Here is a 20549-nt window from a genome sequence, read left to right on the forward strand (position 1 = left end):
CTTATTAGCTGTTTTGGGCCATTTCCTAGCTCTTTCTAAGCCCCTGTTATAAAGCCCCCTTTAGCGCACTTTTGCGCTTGTATTCGACTCAGCACAGCTCCTCGTGGTGTCCTGCAGAGTTCTACAAGCAGCAGCGAGTGGAAGAGTGACTTTCCATTGATTCATAAGTATTGTTTTGGCTTCTTATCTCCGATTGCTTTATTTCGCCTAAAAGTGAGTTTCTATAACTAAATACACTCTGCAAAGTTAATTTACTGCATTACTATTTCTTTTCTGTACTTTTTGCACTTTAATTTACTGCATTACTATTTCTTTTCTGTACTTTTTGCACTTTGAAAGTTTGTTTTTGCTTAATTTAACTGGTAGGCTACACACTCAGGTGCGCTAGCCGATTTAAAGCATTTATTGTTGCCACTGCATCTATTTTTCTGTTTCTCTGTGAAAAAAACAAAAAAAATCTATATATATATCCTTGTTTCCCACCTTTACTGAACTAGAATAGTCCAGTCTTCAGATTTTGCTGATCTCTGGGCTGTGTCATAGTTCCTGTGTTGTCCATGTCCTTGTTTGGATAGCAGGAAGCTTCTTTGTTCACTGGTGGGAGTGGGGAGCTCTGAGTTGCCTGTCTGTCCCTTGAGGAGTGGTTCAAGCCCAGTAACTTATAGATTATTGGCCGTTTTGGGCCATTTCCTAGCTCTTTCTAACCCCCTGATATAAAGCCCGCTTTAGCGTGCTTTTGCGCGAAGTTGAGCATAGCGCAGCATAGGGCAGCGCCGGTTAATCAGGTGTAAGCTATTCCTGGCTCCGCAGGGTCTGCTCTAACTCTCAATCTTAACATTCTATTCTCTATCTAAAAAGCCCAGCACTTGCTCCTAAAAGCATTTTACATAAGTAAAGCACTTTTTAACAAAAAAGAAAGCACTACATCCACCTAAAATCCCCTTTAGTACCCATTCCCCTATAGGTCCTTTCTGACTCAGTTACACAGCAATACTTTACACTATTCTAGCATGTCAAAGGGAGAGTTGTTGGCGTCCTCTCCAGTTCAGCTGGTGAATCTGGGAATCTTGAGGCAATGTTACAACTGCCTCATGAACACAGACAACCCTCTCCTCCTCCCAACAAATACAAATATATGTGAGAGATGCAACTATATAGCCAAACTGGAGGCTGAGCTCTCTCGACTCAGTGCTGGCAAAGCCAGTCAGGAGGTGAAGGTAACCACACACACCACAAACCCAGTCTCACATAGACCTACCACAACTGCAAACCAAACACAAACACACAAAAACATACTCGGAGGCTCTACATAAAAATCTGCCTAAGCAACAGAGGCCTCCAAAGCAGACATCCAAGCAACCACTACCTCAAAACATAACACATGCAACACATAATTCACAAAATTAGTGTGCCAAACAGTCACAGCCCTTAAGGCCAAACAACATGCCTGATACACTTGTAATAGGTGACTCTATAGTCAGGCACACTGACGTCCCACTCACCAGGCTGAACAAGGAGAGGGTTACAGTAAGCTGCCTGTCGGGCGCTAGAATCCGCCACATAACACAAGCACTCGGGTCACTCCAAAGCAAGTACAAATATGACTTAGTCATTGTCCATGCTGGTGTGAATGACCTGAGACATACCTCCCTGGACTACATGAAAAGAGACAGAGGAGCTCTCTGATTATGTAGCCCAGGCCGGTATGACCCTGACCTTGAGCAGCATCTTACCATCACCAAGAATGATGCCACAGTACGAAGACAAAATGATCAGTTTTAACAATTGGCTTAATTACTGGTGTCATTCTAGGGGGATCCAATGTCTGTCTGCTTGGGATGACATGCTCGACAAGCCACACTGCTTTGCAAGGGACGGCTTGCACCTGTCACCCCTGGGCTTCTGGATATTGGCAAAGGCTCTTGCCACCCCCATAGTGCCTTTTTTAGGCAAGGCTCAAAAGACAAACCCACCTCCCTAGATAACACAAGTGGGAAAAAACTAAGGGTAATGCTGCTCAACGCCAGAAGTCTAAACCTCAAGATGCATGCTCTCGAAGCCCTCCTCAGTATGGAGAACATCGATGTTTGTGCAGTGGCAGAAACCTGGTTCAAGGCTCCAGAGAGTACCCCAGCACTACCAGGTTATACATCATATCATACTTTTCGGCCCCAAAACTTGGACCGAACCACAAAAGGAGGGGGAGTATCCATATTCATCAAAGATACCCACACCTCCAGGTTAGTGGAAATGCATGAAGCATCGGAGACAATCCATGTGCAACTAACCATAGGCAAAACTGCTCCACAGTTTGTAGTCTTCTACAGACCACGCTCTCAAACTCAGGAACCCCACTCAGCCTTCCTAAAGACACTGGAGAATATGAATGTCTCTCCAAACACCATCATATGGGGAGACTTCAATTACCCAAACATAGACTGGGAGCATTACTCAAGCCCCAAAACCCTAGCCCAAAGGTTCCTAGAATTCATAAACTCAAATGCTATGGAACAACTAGTCACCACTTCCACAAGAGGGGATAACATATTAGACCTCATCATCGCAAACATGGGGACACAATGCTCCACACTGGAAGTATACCCCTCATTGGTGAGATCAGACCATAAATTAATCTCAATGGAAATCCACATCCTGCCCCCACCCCCAGCACAGAAAACCACAGTGAAAAAATTCTCAAAAGCTGACTTCACACTTCTTAAGACTGAAGTGTTATCCTTCAAGGCCCCAGGGCCAGTGGAAACCACAGCCCACTCCACTGAATCCTATATAAACGCATTCTATGGACACCTTCAAGAATGCATGGATCATGCAATCTCAAATAAAACCAGGACACATTCCCCCAAAGGCAGGCATCCTGTCTGGTGGACCCCAGCCATTAAACTATACAACAGAAGGAGGAAGCTACTACATGATAGAGCAAAATCCCTAACAGGGAAGGCAGCTCTGATCAGTACTAGCAAAAAACTAAGAGGATCAAGGGTCTCAAACATATGCCATATGCTGCCCGGCTAAAGAAACTCCAGCACTATTCAGTCGCATACCGCCTACTCAGAGGCGATCTATGCCTGACATACAAGGCCATGTCCAATCCAGAATTAATGGACATGCTCCACCTCAGAAAATCCAAATCCACCAGAGCCATGAGAACGAGTGATTTGAACCTCAACACAGAAATAAATAGGATGTGCTGAAGGGACAGATTCATAACCCAGAGGCTCCCCTCACTCTGGAAGAGAATCACAGTCCATGTTAGGCAGAGCCCCTCACTGACTCTCCAAGAGAAATCTTGACGAGTGGATGGGAGATCGTAGGTTTACCCCGGGGATCATCTCTGTGTCACTGCTAGACAGAGGCGCAGTAAACTAAATCCTAAATGGGCACAGTATCCTCATTCCAAGGGGTGGCAAAAGCCAAACACACTCTGGCTAGGCTTATAAATGCCCTAGGGCAGATAGCCTAGTATGAACCTATGAACCTTAAGAATGAATGGTTAAATTAAGATTTTATGTATAAAGATGTATGATGCAGTGGTATATTTAAATGTGTATGGAAAAATGAAGATAAAAATAAAATTGAAAATTGAGACCCATAGTTTTGAACAATGTAGATTAAAACCTTTTTATGAAAATAATTCAGAACAGAATGGAAAATAAAATGAAACATTATGGATGATAGTATAAATACTTTCAAGGGAAAAGCTGTCAGGAATTATTAATATGGGAAAATTATGGATGATACTATAAACAGTATTGGTGAGAACAAGATCATGATAGATTAAATAAAGCATTTAATCCAGTACAACACACAATTTGTGGACAATTATGGAAGAGTATAACAGAGAAAATTAAGAATGCATACTGTTTTGCATATAATAAAAATGAAATAAGAATTTTAGTAAATTGATGGTTAAGAAAAGAAATAGCTATAAAGAATAGCATACATCAAGGATATCCTATGAATAGCATAGTATTTGCATTAGTTATGAATATATTACAGATGTAGATTTGCATATGAAAGGTACAACTTATATTACTAATGAAGGGATACAAATTCCAGTTATGTTTACTTATGTAGATGGTACTATATTGATTAAGAGAAATTCTGGAAGAAAGAAGTTATATGGTATGTACACCAATGCTTAAATTTAATAGACATTACTTTAAATAAAGAAAAGTAAAGGACTGGGTGATCTAGTAAAGTCAGGAGGAGTATCTTCTTTTAGATAAAAGAAATATCTGTGTTAGGAATAAGATTTAGGGGAAAAATGAAAGTGAGAAACAACAAAATAGGATTATAGATTAAATAAAGAAGCTTTGTTGTTTGGAAAATTTACTGGCTATCTTTTAATAAAAAGGTTTATTTGATTAATTAAGTTATAGATTCATAGGTTGGTACTAGGCTATTGGTCCTAGGGCCTATACAAGCCTAGCCATAACAATTCCCTGGCTATTTCTTCCCACACTATTATACTGAGAAAGACCAAATATTTAGCTAGTCTCTATACATCGTCTGTTGTTTTTGGAAAACTTACAGGCCATCTTTTAATGAAAAGGTTTATTTGCTTAATTCAGTTATACTGAGAAAGACTGAATATTTAGCTAGTCTCTATACATTGTCAATAATCAATGAAAAAAAAATACTGCAAGTATTTTTTATATGGAGATTGAATCCTGTAAAAAGAGTAGTCTTATGTATGCATGCGGAAGGGGGTTAGGATTAATAAACTCAAATGTTTATGTTGCTGCTTTGAATTTGCATAAAGATTTGTTATGGATAAATGATAAAAATGAAAAGTTAGTAGTAAATTTACTGAAGTACAAATATGGATGGTATTGGCATTTGTTAAATAAATTCAAAAGAGCAAAAGAATGTTTAGATGATTAAATGACATTTTATCAAGAACAGAAAGTGAAAATTGATGAAATAGAAAATGAGAGAAAAATGTGTTCTGGGATTGAATTAACTCCCTGTAGACTTTGCGCAGAGCCTACAGAGTTTACATGTTTGCACAATGGTGCATTGTGTGCAGCAGTTTGCAGTGCATACTAAGGATGTGTGGTGTGCCTCAGCTACATTTTGTGGCTCACAACAGTGTTGCTAGCTGTAAAATCTCATAAGCAAATATGGATACAGATAGCAAAGATAGATTTGTGTAAAGGAGAGTACCTATGGTGCATGGATTTGCTCACAATGCCACATTGATCAGCAGGGGTTTTACTGTCATTGTGTTAATGCAACACATCTCAGAGGTCAACTTACTGAGAGAGGAATATAAATAGTACTAGGGGACATATTTGGCATAGATGTCACAAAGAAATGTGTTAGAATTTAATGCTCACAACCTCTTACAGAAAGAAATGTGGACAAAGTCATAATAATGGGGGATAAAGGACCAGAAATAGGGATATAATTTTAATATTGCACTGACAAACTTAGGAAGTTGATATAATATATGGGGTGCACATTAGCATGAACTTTTTGAAGAGCATGAAGTTTGAAACTCAAATGTCAATCAGTTTCTAACTGCACTCTGCAATGATATGTCAATGATTTGCCAAGAAATCCATTGCTTTTACTGTTGCTTGTGTGTGTTGTGTATGATTCTTCTTTTTGACCAGATTATAAGTGTTAAGATGGGTAGATAGGAAAGTGGTGAAATGGGGAGCAAGCAGAATAAAGAACATGGTCTTTGGAATGTGGCAAATGCAAACATCACACAGCAATGCCAAGTGACAGTGAGCAGCAGTATAGTGCCATAGTTACCGCCTTGCAATGCCAGTCAGCCAAACTGCATTATGCCAACACTCAATAACACATTACTATAAACAATTAATGTCATGCCATAATCAAGGTTTATTTAAAAGTCTTAGAAACACCTGGATTCAAACCCAGTATCATCTGGGCTCAAAAAGAAATGTGTCAATGCATTTACACCTGCTGCCACAGAGTCAGTTAAACAGCAGATGTGTTTCATAGACTCAATACTAACTTTCAGACTCTCAGCAATGTGGCTTGCATTCACACACTAAAGTATGCGCAAACAGGGAAATTAATGGAAATGTGTATCTCACATGCACAGACACTTTGCCAACCATAGCACAAACCCCACTGCTAGCCATGCTGTTTAAAACTATATTAGTGTTGTTTACTGCCCATTTCCTGTTTATGACATGAAAGAACATGTGTAAACAAACTGAAGACCCTATCTAACAATGTCACATATTTACAATACAGCCATGTGATGTCTCCCTCCAAGCACTGCAGCTCTGGTGTCTCATTACTTTTTTCACACCTATATCATCTACTCTACATAAATTAATATGTTGTGTGATATGCAATGCACATCAATCTAATTTGCAGAACTACAAGTACTGACTCGAAAGCCTAAACAGCCTCATCTGCAAGGCTTTGGAAGGAATAAGCATGGACCTCATCAGCAAGGCTTTGGAAGGAATAAGCATGGACCTCATCAGCAAGGCTTTGGAAGGAATAAGCATGGACCTCATCAGCAAGGCTTTGGAAGGAATAAGCATGGACCTCATCAGCAAGGCTTTGGAAGGAATAAGCATGGACCTCATCAGCAAGGCTTTGGAAGGAATAAGCATGGACCTCATCAGCAAGGCTTTGGAAGGAATAAGCATGGACCTCATCAGCAAGGCTTTGGAAGGAATAAGCATGGACCTCATCAGCAAGGCTTTGGAAGGAATAAGCATGGACCTCATCAGCAAGGCTTTGGAAGGAATAAGCATGGACCTCATCAGCAAGGCTTTGGAAGGAATAAGCATGGACCTCATCAGCAAGGCTTTGGAAGGAATAAGCATGAACCTTATCCACAGGGACATAGGTGACCTTCAACACACTTGTCCTAAGTTTGATTTTGTCAAGGGTAGATCTTGCTTATTAAACCTAGTGAACTTTGATAATGATCCCAAGGACCTAGATCAGGGATAACAGGACATACTGCCTATGTTGATTTATCCAAAGCCTTTGACATATCCCCCAATTCAGGTATCAGAGAGAAACTCTCCCATCTGGGGATTAATCCATACTTTGCTAGATGGATAGCCAACTGACTCACTGAAAAAAACACACTGTCAAAGTTGGAGACTGCACCTCTACCACTAGACCACTTACCAGTGGACTACCACAAGAATATGTGCTGGAACCTCAGCTGTTTTGAAACTAATTCCCTGAAGTCCAGGCAAAGGTAGATGGGCTGTGGCTTACCAAGTTTGCAGATGACTCTTAACTGGGTGCACTCATATAGCCTCCCCCAGTGATGTTAACATTTTACAGAAAGGGCTGACACAAAGGACTGGTGCAACACAGATTGAACCTTAAAGCAAAAAAAATGATTCATCATCCCCTTTGGTATTGAAGTACTTGTGCTAATTATGATATGCATAGCACCCCTGTAAGCTCAAACACTGTATTGTGAGACTTGGAAACACGTCAATAGCAAGCTGCACTTCAATCACTATGTTTCTTTAGTGATGAGACCCACATTCTACATTCCACACCTTATAAATAAGGGCATCACATCTAACACCAGGAAGGTCATAGCTCCACTGTATTTGACCCTTATCAGACCACTAATCGAGTACAATGCACCTTTCTATCTATACCTCACCAGACACCTACAGCAATTGGAGAAATTGCAGAAGTTTGTTACCGGGAGAATCCTGGGCATCCAAAACATGAAATACATGGAAAGACTGAAGGACCAGTCACTGTACTCAGTATCATGCAAGCTGCTGAGAGGTGACCTATATTTGGCCTACAGAGCAGTCTCAGACCGTACCCTACTGGAAACGCTGTACATCTGCAAATTAAATGGAACAGGAGTAACTTGCTCCAGGGATCTCAACCTAGTGTGTGACAAACAGAATATGCTGGGAAGTAGATACATCTCCCAGCAATTGCCAATACTCTGTAATTGGCTTCCACTGCATGTGATGCAGTGCTCCTCAATGACCCTATTCAAGTGCAACCTTGACAAATGGATAGGTGATTGCAAATGCACTCTTGTTTTGGCACCTATGCTCCTCATGGACAGGGGAAGCAAGTGCTGAGCAGAATATCACACTGCTGACAATGACCATCTTACTATGCTCAATAAGGATACTTGCGTTTTTACATGGATAGGCTTGTAAATATCCTAGGGCCACTAGCCTAGTAACCTCCTATGAAGCTATGAACCAATGAAGGTCTCCCAACATCTTCTCACCAACATGGCCTGCTTATGTCATCCTCTATAAGCTGTCCTACAGCCTTGTAAAAGTCAGACTCAAGCCATTGTGCTAGCATAAAGTACTGAGTTCTGTAGTGTACTTAGGTAGGTGTTCTATTCTCACTGCAGTCAACTGATGCGTGTGTGGGTCTTGCTTAACATTACAGATACTCTTTTACACCAGGATGTGGGACATTGGTTTTGCCATATTATCCTCACCAGATGCTATATTATCCTCACCAGATGCTGCTGATGTCATCAGCTATAAAGTGTTGTCTGAGACACCCCAAATCAGACTTGACTTGTGGTTGCTTGCTTTAAACAGAGTTCTGTAGTCTGTGTACTTAGATAAGCAGGGGTTCTATTTTCACTGCAGTCAACTGGTGTGTGTGTGTGTACTTACTTGACATTACAAGAAGCCTGTTACACCAGCATGTGGGGCACTAACTGCCATATTCTCCTCACCTGACCATGCTGATGTCACCAGCTATATCTGATTGGTGAATGTGCACTATTCCCAGTAGGGCAGGGTCAGAGACTCACCTGCAGCCAAGCAGAAGTCACCTCATCCTATACAATACAGATTACAGTGACCTAGATTTCAGTCTATTCACATACATTATGCCATGGTTTGTAGGCACAGTGTTTTCTTGTTGAGTAACCCTGGTTTTCTCTCCAGCTGCTGCACGTGTCTGGTGAGGTAAATGTAAAATAGAGCATTGCACTCTGTATTAGTGTTATAAGATTTGAGTACAGTGCTATAATAAACTCCTGAGATCTGAATACGATGGCTTGGCTTATATGTACAATATAGGCTTTCAATACCAGTGTGGACACTTGGTAGTTGAAGTTCAGATTGCTATATATGTGCATTTCCAGTGCTTGCATCACTGGGTTTCAGCATAGCAGGACTGTTGTCAATGCTGTAATTAGCAGGGAATTCCTCTTTGCAGAAGGCCAAAATAAAGACACATTTTTGTATTTATTTGTAGAACATGTGGCTTTGTCACCAATCAGTTGTCTGCATTAGCCACTCCTGTAATATGTTATCATCATAGGTGGACTCCATAATTGCCGATTCTTGTACACTAGGTAAAAACATGGCAAGCCAAAACCTGTATACTGTAGCCTGAACTGTCAAGAAATAGATTCCAAAAAGTAAAGGGCCAAGCACAGATTCCTGTGGTACACCAGTGGTAACAACTCTCCTGGTACATGTTGATTCACCATCTTTCACAGTATGTGCTCTGTCAGCCAATTAGTTGCCCATTTAGTGACATAAGGTTTAATCCCCAGTTGGTAGAGTTTCTCTAAGATATCTGCATTGGGGATTGTGTTCAAACCCTGGGCCAATTGAGACTAGCTGATATGCAATGTCTTACCAATGTATACCCTTCCACACTATGTTCCTGTAGAAGGGTGTACATTAACATGCATCTATCTAGGTTGGGGGGGGGGGGGGCAGCACCCAATCCATGCATGTACAGATGGATCCCCTTCATGCGTCACATTACCAAAACATCAAGTTACACTCTTCTGGTCTCGATATCAAGTGTGATAACATCAAAATGTTATAATAATGAAGCTTGTAACATCGAAATATATAGTGTGCATGTCAAGCAGTACTCAGATGTCTTGGCTAGAGATTGCGTTACACTCATAACAGAAAGTTGTCCATTTACACTCAACATTTAATAGAAAAAAACGTAGGTTTTTCAGAAGTTATGAATGGTGATCGCAGTGCAGTGGAGATCGGGAAGTTTACACTTTTGTCCAATGTATTGGAATCTTGGAGTTAGTATATATGATTTGCGGGGGGGGTTGTCCCTCTGCAAAAATGTTCATAAAAGTGTAGTTTTGTGATTAATTTTGTGCTTTAGTGGAATAGTTAGTGTAGGATAATCTGTATGTAGTACGTCTATGTACTGCCAGACGTGCACAGTATGTATTTTGATGTTACAAGTTTCGTTATTTTTTTAAGTTTGATGTTATTGTAGTTTCGTTGTTCTGGTCTCAATGTTTAGACAGTCAGTCTTGTGGTAATGCGACCTTATGAAGTAGGTTCATATAGACACACATCCAGAGATAGACCAACATGTCATTATGGACCTTTTCTAAATGGATACTATTGATGTCCTGGCTATGTGCAATAGACCTGTGTGAGTTTTTAATGGTTCATCATGTCTGTTCAATCTATTAGATATCCTCAGAGAGGTCACTGAGGGAATGTATGATGTCACCATCATCCTTTTGAACTTGACAAGCCCAAGACATCCGATACAAATCCACACTGAGGTATTCACTCAGTTCTGTCCACCTATATCACCAAGGGTGGTAGACCTCTGTATCACATACATGGGATGTAAATATGTTGACATGTGTTAATTTATATCTTAGGCCCAGTAATCAGGTCTTTATATCAGGGCTATCTGCTAGGCCCTTTCCCACAGATGACATACACTTCCTGTGTCAAAATGGCTGTCTGAAGGACTACACATTGTGGGCAACTATTGACTCTAGCTGTAATATTAGTATAATACAGGCAGTATCAACACATACCAAAGATTTCTGGCACAGCCATGATACCACCTGCAATAACAGGAAAACATGGAGAGATTTGTTATGTCAGGATAACAAACACACGACCCAAGTACAATGTAGACATCACACCCTATAATCAGACCAATAGGTATGTGACCTGTGTCCTGGGGTAGATGGTAAGTGGAATGTTAATCAGCATGTGGTCACAGTGCTAACTACTCCCTTGTATGTAACACAACTACTGAGTATGTGAAGGACATCTACATCAGAGGGCATAATGCCTCCATAGCTCACAGCCTTCATCACACCAATAACTGAATACATTGTACCCTTCTTCATGTACCTCCCTACACATCTTCCAGTGAGGGGCAAACAAAGTGTACTACCTTTGTCACAGTGATCTGTCATACATCTTATTGGCAATACCTATGTATCCTCATTGTGACAAACTTTAGTAGGTGATTGTGCAGAGCCCCCATCAAGTTGTTACACCAGATGCATGGGTGCTACCTGGCTTGGTGATGCACACAGTACACACATAGCTGTTTGATAAGATTAATGGCATGGGTAACATTTGTGACAGTGTGGATTGTAATATGTGTATATATATATATATATATATATATATATATATATATATATATATATATATATATATATATATATATATATATATACACACATACATACACACATACATATATGCACTATGCACAGCAGTCAACTACCCTGTATTGTATTGTCCGTGATTCTGCTTGCTTCTTTTAATGTTGTTCATGAGCCTTTACCTGTGCCCCACTTGTTGGACACCTCTGCTGAGACTACACTCATATTCAGGCAAATCATTTTGCACAGGTTCACAATATGCACCCTACCTCAAATGTACATCACATTTCTGATAGATGTCCTCTGCATTGTTCATGTAAGGATGCTTATCGCACACAGACATCTTCCCCATTATGTCACCTTGTGTGACAGTCACATAATACACATTTTCACTGTGCAGTCCCTACTGTACCATACTGATATGCGATTGGTGTTGCTGCTACAACTGTCTTCCATTGACATGCCTCCATCTTCTGTACATTAGGTTGTTTCACCTGTCCTCTTTCCCAGTGCTCATTCCTACAATCCATCTGTGTGTCCCTATTCAATACACATACTTCCCCTGAATGTTTATTTTACATGGCAGCCCATATGCCATTACAGATCATTTACACAACTTCAGTATAGAATGCCAAGATTGGGATTTCACAATACTCTGCAATGAATACAGTGTCTTGTACTGTGTTTGGACTGTATACTTCACTATCATACCTCTCAATTATCCAGATTTTCACAGAATGTCCAGTTTTTGCCCAATATATCTTTTGGTGTGTTCCTTATTAAAGTTGTGGTTTTCTGCCATATCACTGGGATGATCTCAGGATCGATGCGACTCAATTACAAACATTTTAGTTTCAGGCTTCAAATCCATCAGAAAATGTATCTTCACACAAACCCCTTGTTATTCTAGCAGATGTCTAAAAAGTAAATATGTCAAATCTGTCCCTATTTCTGGGTCATTGTCTGCCCGTTATTTTGGTCTTTGTCCAGAAGTCTTTCACTAAGAGATTGAAAGCTATAAAATTATTATCTGTTAAGTTCCTGTGATCATTGTGGCATTTTGCACAAAACCACATACCTTCAGTTCTGACAAGCAGGATTGCTATGCATGTTCACTTACATAGTTTCCTAGAGAGCCACACTGTTGCCAGATACGAAAGCTTGCTTATTTATGTTTAAACATTGTGCGCTCACTGTGCGCTGCATAAATATGCAATGAGTACTGCTGCTCACTGTGCATCACTGCTCACCCATGTAAACTCCATGTAAGCTTCAGATGAAGCCTACTCAGAGCTTGCTGTATCCATGCAATGCTTTTCTCAGTAGTGAAATTATACCTTCCTGTTTAGTTAAAATCAGTACTGAATAAATACAAATGCAGCTTAGGCATGCTTACTATCTGTGTGTGTCTGTGTTGAAAAGGTATTTGTAAAGTGCTTGTGTTTGAAATGTAACCACAGTGTGCCTACCGCAGGGAACAGAAATGCACATGCACTATTGTAACTGTTTAAATGCATCTCTTTCAACAGGGGAAACTGGAGGATTAACCTCAGTCTAGCAAATGTTATAAAAATATCTGAAATTAAATGACTTTATAGGCTAGGCCATAAAAAGGCTACCTCATTGATTTCAAGGCTGCCAGAGACACAAAGTCTGTACTATGAAGCTTTCTGTATTGTATTTGGGGTGAACTAATCACTACTCTGAAATCCTGGAGAATGCAATTGTTTTACGACTTCCAGCACCTGCCAATAATCTGAGCAAAAGCCCCGTGTGTGTATTTTCACAGGTAGGTGCTTAATACTGCCTGTAATGGGGGTTTTGCCTGGGAACTAGAAGTCAGATGACTAAAAATTATATCATTCTACAAGCTATACCAGTAGTAATATTTTAGATATTATTTTGAGGAGACTCAGAGCGAGACAGCATTCTGTCTTGGACATGAGAAAAAGAACCATTTGCCGCATCATCTGCCTTGTTCTGCTAAGTAAGTTACTAGAGAATAATAGAATTCTCTTAGATTTAGTCAGGAAGTAGTGAAGCTTAGTTTAGATATTTTTCTTTATTTGTTTGGGACTGTCCTTCAAAGTTGTTTTAAATATTTATTGTGATTTTGAACTCTGTCACTGTGAATATATAATTAGTATTTTCTCATTCTTTTATTATTTATCATTAAATATATTTATCTTTTCATTAATCTCAAGACATCTGCAACAACTGGAAAGACTGCAGAAATACCTCACTAAAAGAATCACAGATCTAAATCAGATGCCTTATGCTGACCACCTTAAAAACTCCAGCTATACTCTTGTTGCATATCATCTATTCTGAGGTGATCTCTGCTTAACATACAAGGCCATGTCAAACCCAAAGCTGTTGGACATGCTACACTTAAAGAAATCCCAATCCCTCAGAGCCACATGCTCCAGGGATCTAAACCTTGTCATCAGAATAAACAAAACATGCTGGAGGGATAGGTTCCTGACCCAGAGACTCCCCAGACTCTGGAACAGACTGCCCATACATGTCAAGCAGAGCACCTCTTTCACCCTGTTCAAAAGGGACCTTGATGACTAGATGGGAGAAAGGAAATTCACCCCAGGGATCATGTCAGTCACCCTACTAGACAGGGGTTCAGGGAAGTAAATGGTGTGGGAAAAAATAGCTAGGGAATTTTTATGGCTAGGCTTGTATAGGCCCTAGGGCCAATAACCTAGTACCAACCTATGAACCATTGTAGCTGATCTTTGTAGAGATATTTAAGTTTTGAGAGTACTTGCATATTTGGTAACACTGTGTGGGTCACTCCTAACAGCCTTGCTTTTGGTCAAACTACCATTTGTATTAATATTAATTTTACACAGTAAGATTGCACACCCCTTATTAAGGGCCTTAAAGTAGCTGCCAAGGGGTTCTGGTGGCAGTGGTAAATACCTTATGGTCTGGACAAAAGGGTGCATAGCTAGTAAACCTGTGCCAGCCTGTCCCCGGTGTGTGTGAGATTGTGATTTACACACACACACACACACACACACACACACACACACACACACACACACACACAGTGTGTGGGTCAGCTACCTGGGCTGGGACACGAAGCACTGGTTGGACCGAGAGAGTGTTGGAGGACTTGGCTTGGAACCCTGGTTAAGGACTCACCTCTATAGCTGTGCCAGTGGGGAGGCTTATTGAGGATCTGGAGAAAGGTAGAGGAACCAGCCCCAGACTGACTGCATTAAGTGCAATTTCACTTAAGAGCACACAGAGATCACAGAGAGCTGCATGTGGAAATACTGTGTATGTACCCATTATCCTCCCAGTGAATGCCTCCCCCCGCACAGGTGCCAGTGGTGAGGATTGAGGCTCCTTGATTACTGGCCCAGAGATGGGATATCCACATCACATATTGTTTGGCAGTGGTGGATCATCACATGCATTGCCAGAAATAATTTCTCTCTACACACCTAATAATCTGATAGGTACAAGATCAGTTTGCAGAAGCACCGAATCATAATCTCAGATCTATCAGGAGAATAATGTTTCACATGGCAGGAGAGTTTTCACTACCAAGGCCCTACTTTGCCTGATTTTGAGGAGAAGGAAGTGTCTGTACTAATGTATTTAGACATCTTTGCAAAGAAATTTGAAAAATATTTACAATGAACATGAATTAAAATGTTACCGTTAATGAAAATTTAAGCCATTGAGCCGCACAACCTGATTTTTCTTCAGAACTGCAAGCACAGTTGTTTTTAATCACATTAATTTGTTAGCTGTAAAACTGATTTTATTTCATAATTAACTTGAAAGTGTAGCCAGCACTGTGATGTAGAGGAATAACGCCCTGATTATGACCCAGGCAAATGATATTCCATAAAGTCCTGGCAAGTGTAACCCTAATACAGATTATGTAGTTCATGTAGCTTCCTGCATTGCATTCTATGTAGGGAAAACTATTAGAAAATTGAGGGAACGTATGGCAGAACACACAAGAGATATAAAAAATAAGAAAACTAATGCTCTCTATGTCCATTCTACCAAATGCACTAATTTAAAAAAAAAATGTATTATAGAGTGCAAATGAATAATTGTGGGGATGATGCAAAAAATATGTTGGAATATAAAGAACTGGCATGGCAACTAAGATTGAATGCCATGGCTAGCCCTGGTATTAATGAAGCTTGTTCTATTAGCAGCGTATTGAAGCTAAGAGCACAGTTAAAATAGTGGCTTTGACAATGCTAGTATAAACACAATGTTTTTATTATAAGGTATCCATATACCTGACAACATACAAGGTTTTAAAGTATAAATTTTCCTATGTATTTTTTTCTCTCAGAATGAATTTTTTATGATATGGTGTATGTCTTTAAAGCAGTTACATTAGATAAGGGTCACCTGGGTTTGATTTTTCTTATTTAAGGATTAAGTGACCTGCTGTTTTTAACTCTGATGATGTCCTAGGTTCATGGTGGGTGAAAGCACGGAATTCTGTGTGTTCTACAATAAATATTTCTTGCTTTTATGAACAGCAGTTTTGAACTTATTTGAATGTAACAAGCACTTAGCCTGATTCTACAGCTTGCAGTGGTGATTTTTTTGTTTTTTTCTTGTGAATTATAATAGCTATATTTGTATTACAATATAAAGATAAGTTCTAAAGTTGGGATGTTTATCTAGCAGCAGATATTTTCAATGCACAAGTCTTCAAAAATGTAAGCTGAGTGCATTTCTTTTTACCTGTCAGTTTACAAAGAAGTTAATTAAGGGGCATCTTATAATTATGCATGAATTTTTGACATTAGAGAATTATTAACTATGCTATCATCTAGTAGCATACATTAAATTGTTCTGCCTGACTAATCATGTTAAGAAGAATATCTGGACAGTAGCTACCTTCTCATTTCTTAATAACTATACAGCATCACAGAAAATTATATTTTTTTGTCAAACTGTCATCTATTTTCATATAGCATTCAAAGCTTTCTCCTTGCTACATTCACTTCAAGTTTCCTTTCAGTGAGGCAAAACCAAAACACCGTCCCCTAATGATTATGGCATTATAAATAAGTATGCATACAAGTTGAGCAATTAATACCATACTAAATGCACTCAACACATTACATGCATTCACTATTTTTATGTTATTTTACACAAAAAATATGGTAGTTTTGAAACAGCATAATATACACTAAAGAATAAATAATTGCATCTGATTTTACAAAATATACGTACGCCAGTCTGTGTGGTGACTGCACTTGAGCATCTGATGCTCATAAATTATGGTTGTTATTAGTTCTGACATCTGTTAAATATTTCATTCCTTATCGAACCATCTAATCAGACTCTCTCCTTGGGATGAAAATGAGGGAAGCGAATAGTACAAGACAGATCTCACATACACATCATGAACAATCACTCCTCACTTTCACTTATTGACTTCTGTGAGGAAGCAGATGCCAGTATCTGGGTAGTAACATGCTGCTGATGGGAGATACAATTTGTGCTCAGGTATTTCAATTGCAGAGTTAGGCGTAGGTTGATATGGTGAATGGGGGAAATCCCCCCCCCCCTGCATGGATGTTATAAAGGTAAACACACAGAAAAAATATCAGCAAGTTGCACATTTGAACAGCCAAGCAAAAATTAACTGAATCAGAACTCAATGCTGAAGCTGCATTCTGAGATCCTATCATGTTATTCTGAATCTTAAATAGTACAGTTAAAAAGACTCATCTCTGATGCCCCTGAAAAGGAAGCATTTATGTGATAGCACCTGTTCTGTGCACTTAAGTATTACCGGTCACTGATTATATGGAGTGGAACCAGCAGTACCAGGGTAATTGGATGGCCAGAGCTATCAATGAAGTCAGTAAGGAAAGAGTGAAACAGTCCCATTATGAGTAGCAGTGACTGACATAGGATTTACTTAACCCAGAAGACATTAAACACGTTATCTTGTCTATTTCTTTGCATTAGCAATGTATATGAACATCAGTATTGGATATTAGATCAGTAGATGTTGTTCCTTCCTATGTAAATCCAATAAAACTAGTGACTAAGGAAAACATTACAATTAGGTCATGGAAATGTATTTAAATTTATAGTCTGTCTGAGGAACTAATATTTAACAGATCCCTCTATTCCTACCAAGAAATCACAGAAGACAGAATAAAATGTTTATCACCTCACTTTCCCATCAATGGCATCGGTATTATACATGAATAAAAGTCATATATAACCCATATGTAAGCAGACCTCCTGCCCACTAAAAAAAGGACAGGAAGTGGTACTGTCAAACTAGTGTACATGCCTTTATTCATAAATATAATGTAATTTATGATATTGTTCAAGAAAAATACAACAGTTATGCTATGTTAAATATGTTTCAGTATATTGTTGCACCTGCTTCTTTACTAATGTTTCTTGAACACATGCATTCAGTAGGAATGTTTGTTTCTAGGTGAACCTGAGTTTCGCTACTCTGCAGGAGCTCATGGAAATGAAGTACTTGGACGTGAATTGCTCCTCTTTCTAATGCAGTTTATGTGCCAAGAATATCTGGAAGGAAATCCAAGGATTAAGCACCTCGTTGAAGAAACAAGAATTCATCTTCTGCCATCTATGAACCCAGATGGATATGAAAAAGCATATGAAGTGGTACATAACCTATTGCAAATATTTCAGAAAAAAATTCACAAGCTTTTGTTAGTATTGTATCTATTTTTCAGATTTTGCTAATTTCATTCAGATAATTTTTTCTAGAAGTTTTCTTGCGGTGCATTAAACTTGGTACTGTTGATTTCAGTGGTGGTCAGTACAAAAGTATGTCCATGTCATTCATTTGGTGCTGCCTGTTACCACACTTCATCAATGACACGGATAAGGATGTCTATTTAAATATTGTGGACGAATCTTTATAAAACCATTTTATGTCATGCATGGTGATATGAAAGTTTACATTTAGATGATTTAGGAATAAGTAACTGGATGATAAAAAGTTCAAAATACATGTAAGTGCATGGAGTGTGGTGAGCATGCTCTGAAATCTGGAAAAAAAAAAAAAAACAGCTAAGCTCTTCTGTTGTGTGAGACTACCTTAACAAATGTATATCACCCCCCTGCATCAGTTGTTGAAACTGTATATTGCAATAGGTAGTTAAACTGCCAGTATTGACTAGCAAATCATAGTGGCAGAATAAAAAACTGATTTCTGCCCACTGTCTGTGCCACTAATGTATCCCCCGAGTTTTTTAAAATAACGATCTCTTATACAGTCTTTCTGACAGTGCTCACTAAATGCTTTATGGCTTTGAAAGACAAACACATAATAAGCTGGTTATAATAGAGAAACATTAATGAAGATTCAGAAGGGAAGAGGAGGTTGATTCTAACTTATTCCAATAATACAGGGATGGTATGTGATATTATTAAACACAACTGGCAAGTCCTATTGACAGACAATAAGATTAAGAGTATCGTTGGACTTTTTCCAGTGTTTGCATTTAAGAATACTCCTTCTTTGAAACAAAAAATGATGTTATGTGAAAGAAAGGAGAATTAGAAGAATATCTCAGACTACGGACATTTCCCTGTCGCTCCTGTAAACCATGCCAATATACTTCCAGGAAGAATTGCTTTGTTAATCCAGGAACAAGAGCAATGTTTAAGTTTAATTTGTATGCTGACTGTACCAGTACTGGTTTGGTTTATTTGGCTACATGCATAAAATGTCCTGTTTTTTATGTAGGTATGAAGGCAGGAGGCTAAAAGATAGTATTAGAGCATTTAGGAGACATAAGAAGGGATGTGCCTTCTAATGCTCTTAAACATGTTAAGCATAACGAAGGACACTCATTTGAGTTTATTGTACTATGCATTTTTAATGTGAGCCCTAGAGGAGGGAGCATTCAGAATACGATAGAAAAAGAGGAATTCCACTGGATTATAACTCTACAGGCTGACAAAGGATTTGGTTTGAATGAAAGTGTACCTTTAAAACCCCTTCTGAAAACACGTAGACTAATTATTCAATTAAGACAATTCCAGTTGCAAACAATCAACTAATTAGTTGCCTAGATTTGTATTTAAGAGTGTTTATCTGTATATTTTATGGTCTGATGAAGTTTTGTACGAAAGCGCTTACCTCAATTTTGAATTAGTTTAGAATTTTTCCTATAGCCTTGGCTGTCATATTTTTAACTTGGACTGTACTGAATTATTTGTGGAGATTGGTGGAATTTATGGTGCATTTACTTTTGTCTATAATCGATGATCTGCTCATAATCCTCAGTAATAATTTAGCACCATGCATAGTACAGTTAGTCGCAAGGAAAAGAAAGTGAATCTTTTGGATGTAGGTACTTTAAGGGCAGTCACAAAAGGAAAAAAGTATTAAACATTTAGGGAAGTATCAACAATACATATTTCAAAGTAGTAGATAAACTACCTGAAAAGATTGTTTGAGAGTGGATTTCAGGCATTTCTTCTAACCATATTTTCACTCACACAAGTCACTGTAATGGAGGATTTTGCTTTAGCCCCGATTTTGCATTGATTCTAAAAATGATTAATCATTTTGTGCATGGTTCTTATCTTTCTACATTGATAGTGCTAGCAGGTTTTGCTGTCTATATAAAAAATGTCATTTAAAATTAATTACCAAAACGAATTTCATATAATTTATTTCATATGAAGCTGAATTTATAGATGATATATGGTCCACCTAATCTTCTAAAGTTACTATGCCTTGCTAAGTGTGGGGTCTGGGACAACTGGCACAATAAATCTTTCCTAATCCTGCCATTTCTATATACAACATATCTGACAGGAAAATGCCTAAATCTACACACTTACAATCATTGTATGTTGCCAGAACTGAAGTATTATTTTGCATTACAAATGGTACGTTTTATTAAGTTAAAATAAACATAAATGAGAACATAAATATCTTTAATATTAAGGCAAAAAAAACAGCACAAATAAACAACTTCATTATCTGTTAATAATCAATCATTTTAGTGGATATTCTGTTGAAATGTACAAATGTATGTAATTTGATGGAAAGCATGTAGATATTTTGCCTTGCTAGGAAAAAAGATAATACACACAAAGAAAAATTACGACCAGTGTTCATAATTATTTAAACAAG

The 20549-nt window shown here is 38.7% G+C and overlaps 1 protein-coding gene across 1 annotated transcript in view; it reads left to right on the top strand.

The window, feature by feature from the left end:
* CPXM2 (carboxypeptidase X, M14 family member 2) overlaps positions 1-20549 on the top strand; it is a 1728300-nt gene that overhangs the window by 1309644 nt on the left and 398107 nt on the right. The window contains exon 9 of the mRNA XM_044056018.1: positions 17862-18058. Coding sequence (XP_043911953.1) covers positions 17862-18058 — 197 coding nt within the window. The remainder of the gene's footprint in view (positions 1-17861; positions 18059-20549) is intronic.

The sequence above is a fragment of the Protopterus annectens genome, chromosome 14.part0 (assembly GCF_019279795.1).
Source record: "Protopterus annectens isolate FY-2018-M chromosome 14.part0, PAN1.0, whole genome shotgun sequence".
Taxonomy (NCBI): domain Eukaryota; kingdom Metazoa; phylum Chordata; order Ceratodontiformes; family Protopteridae; genus Protopterus; species Protopterus annectens.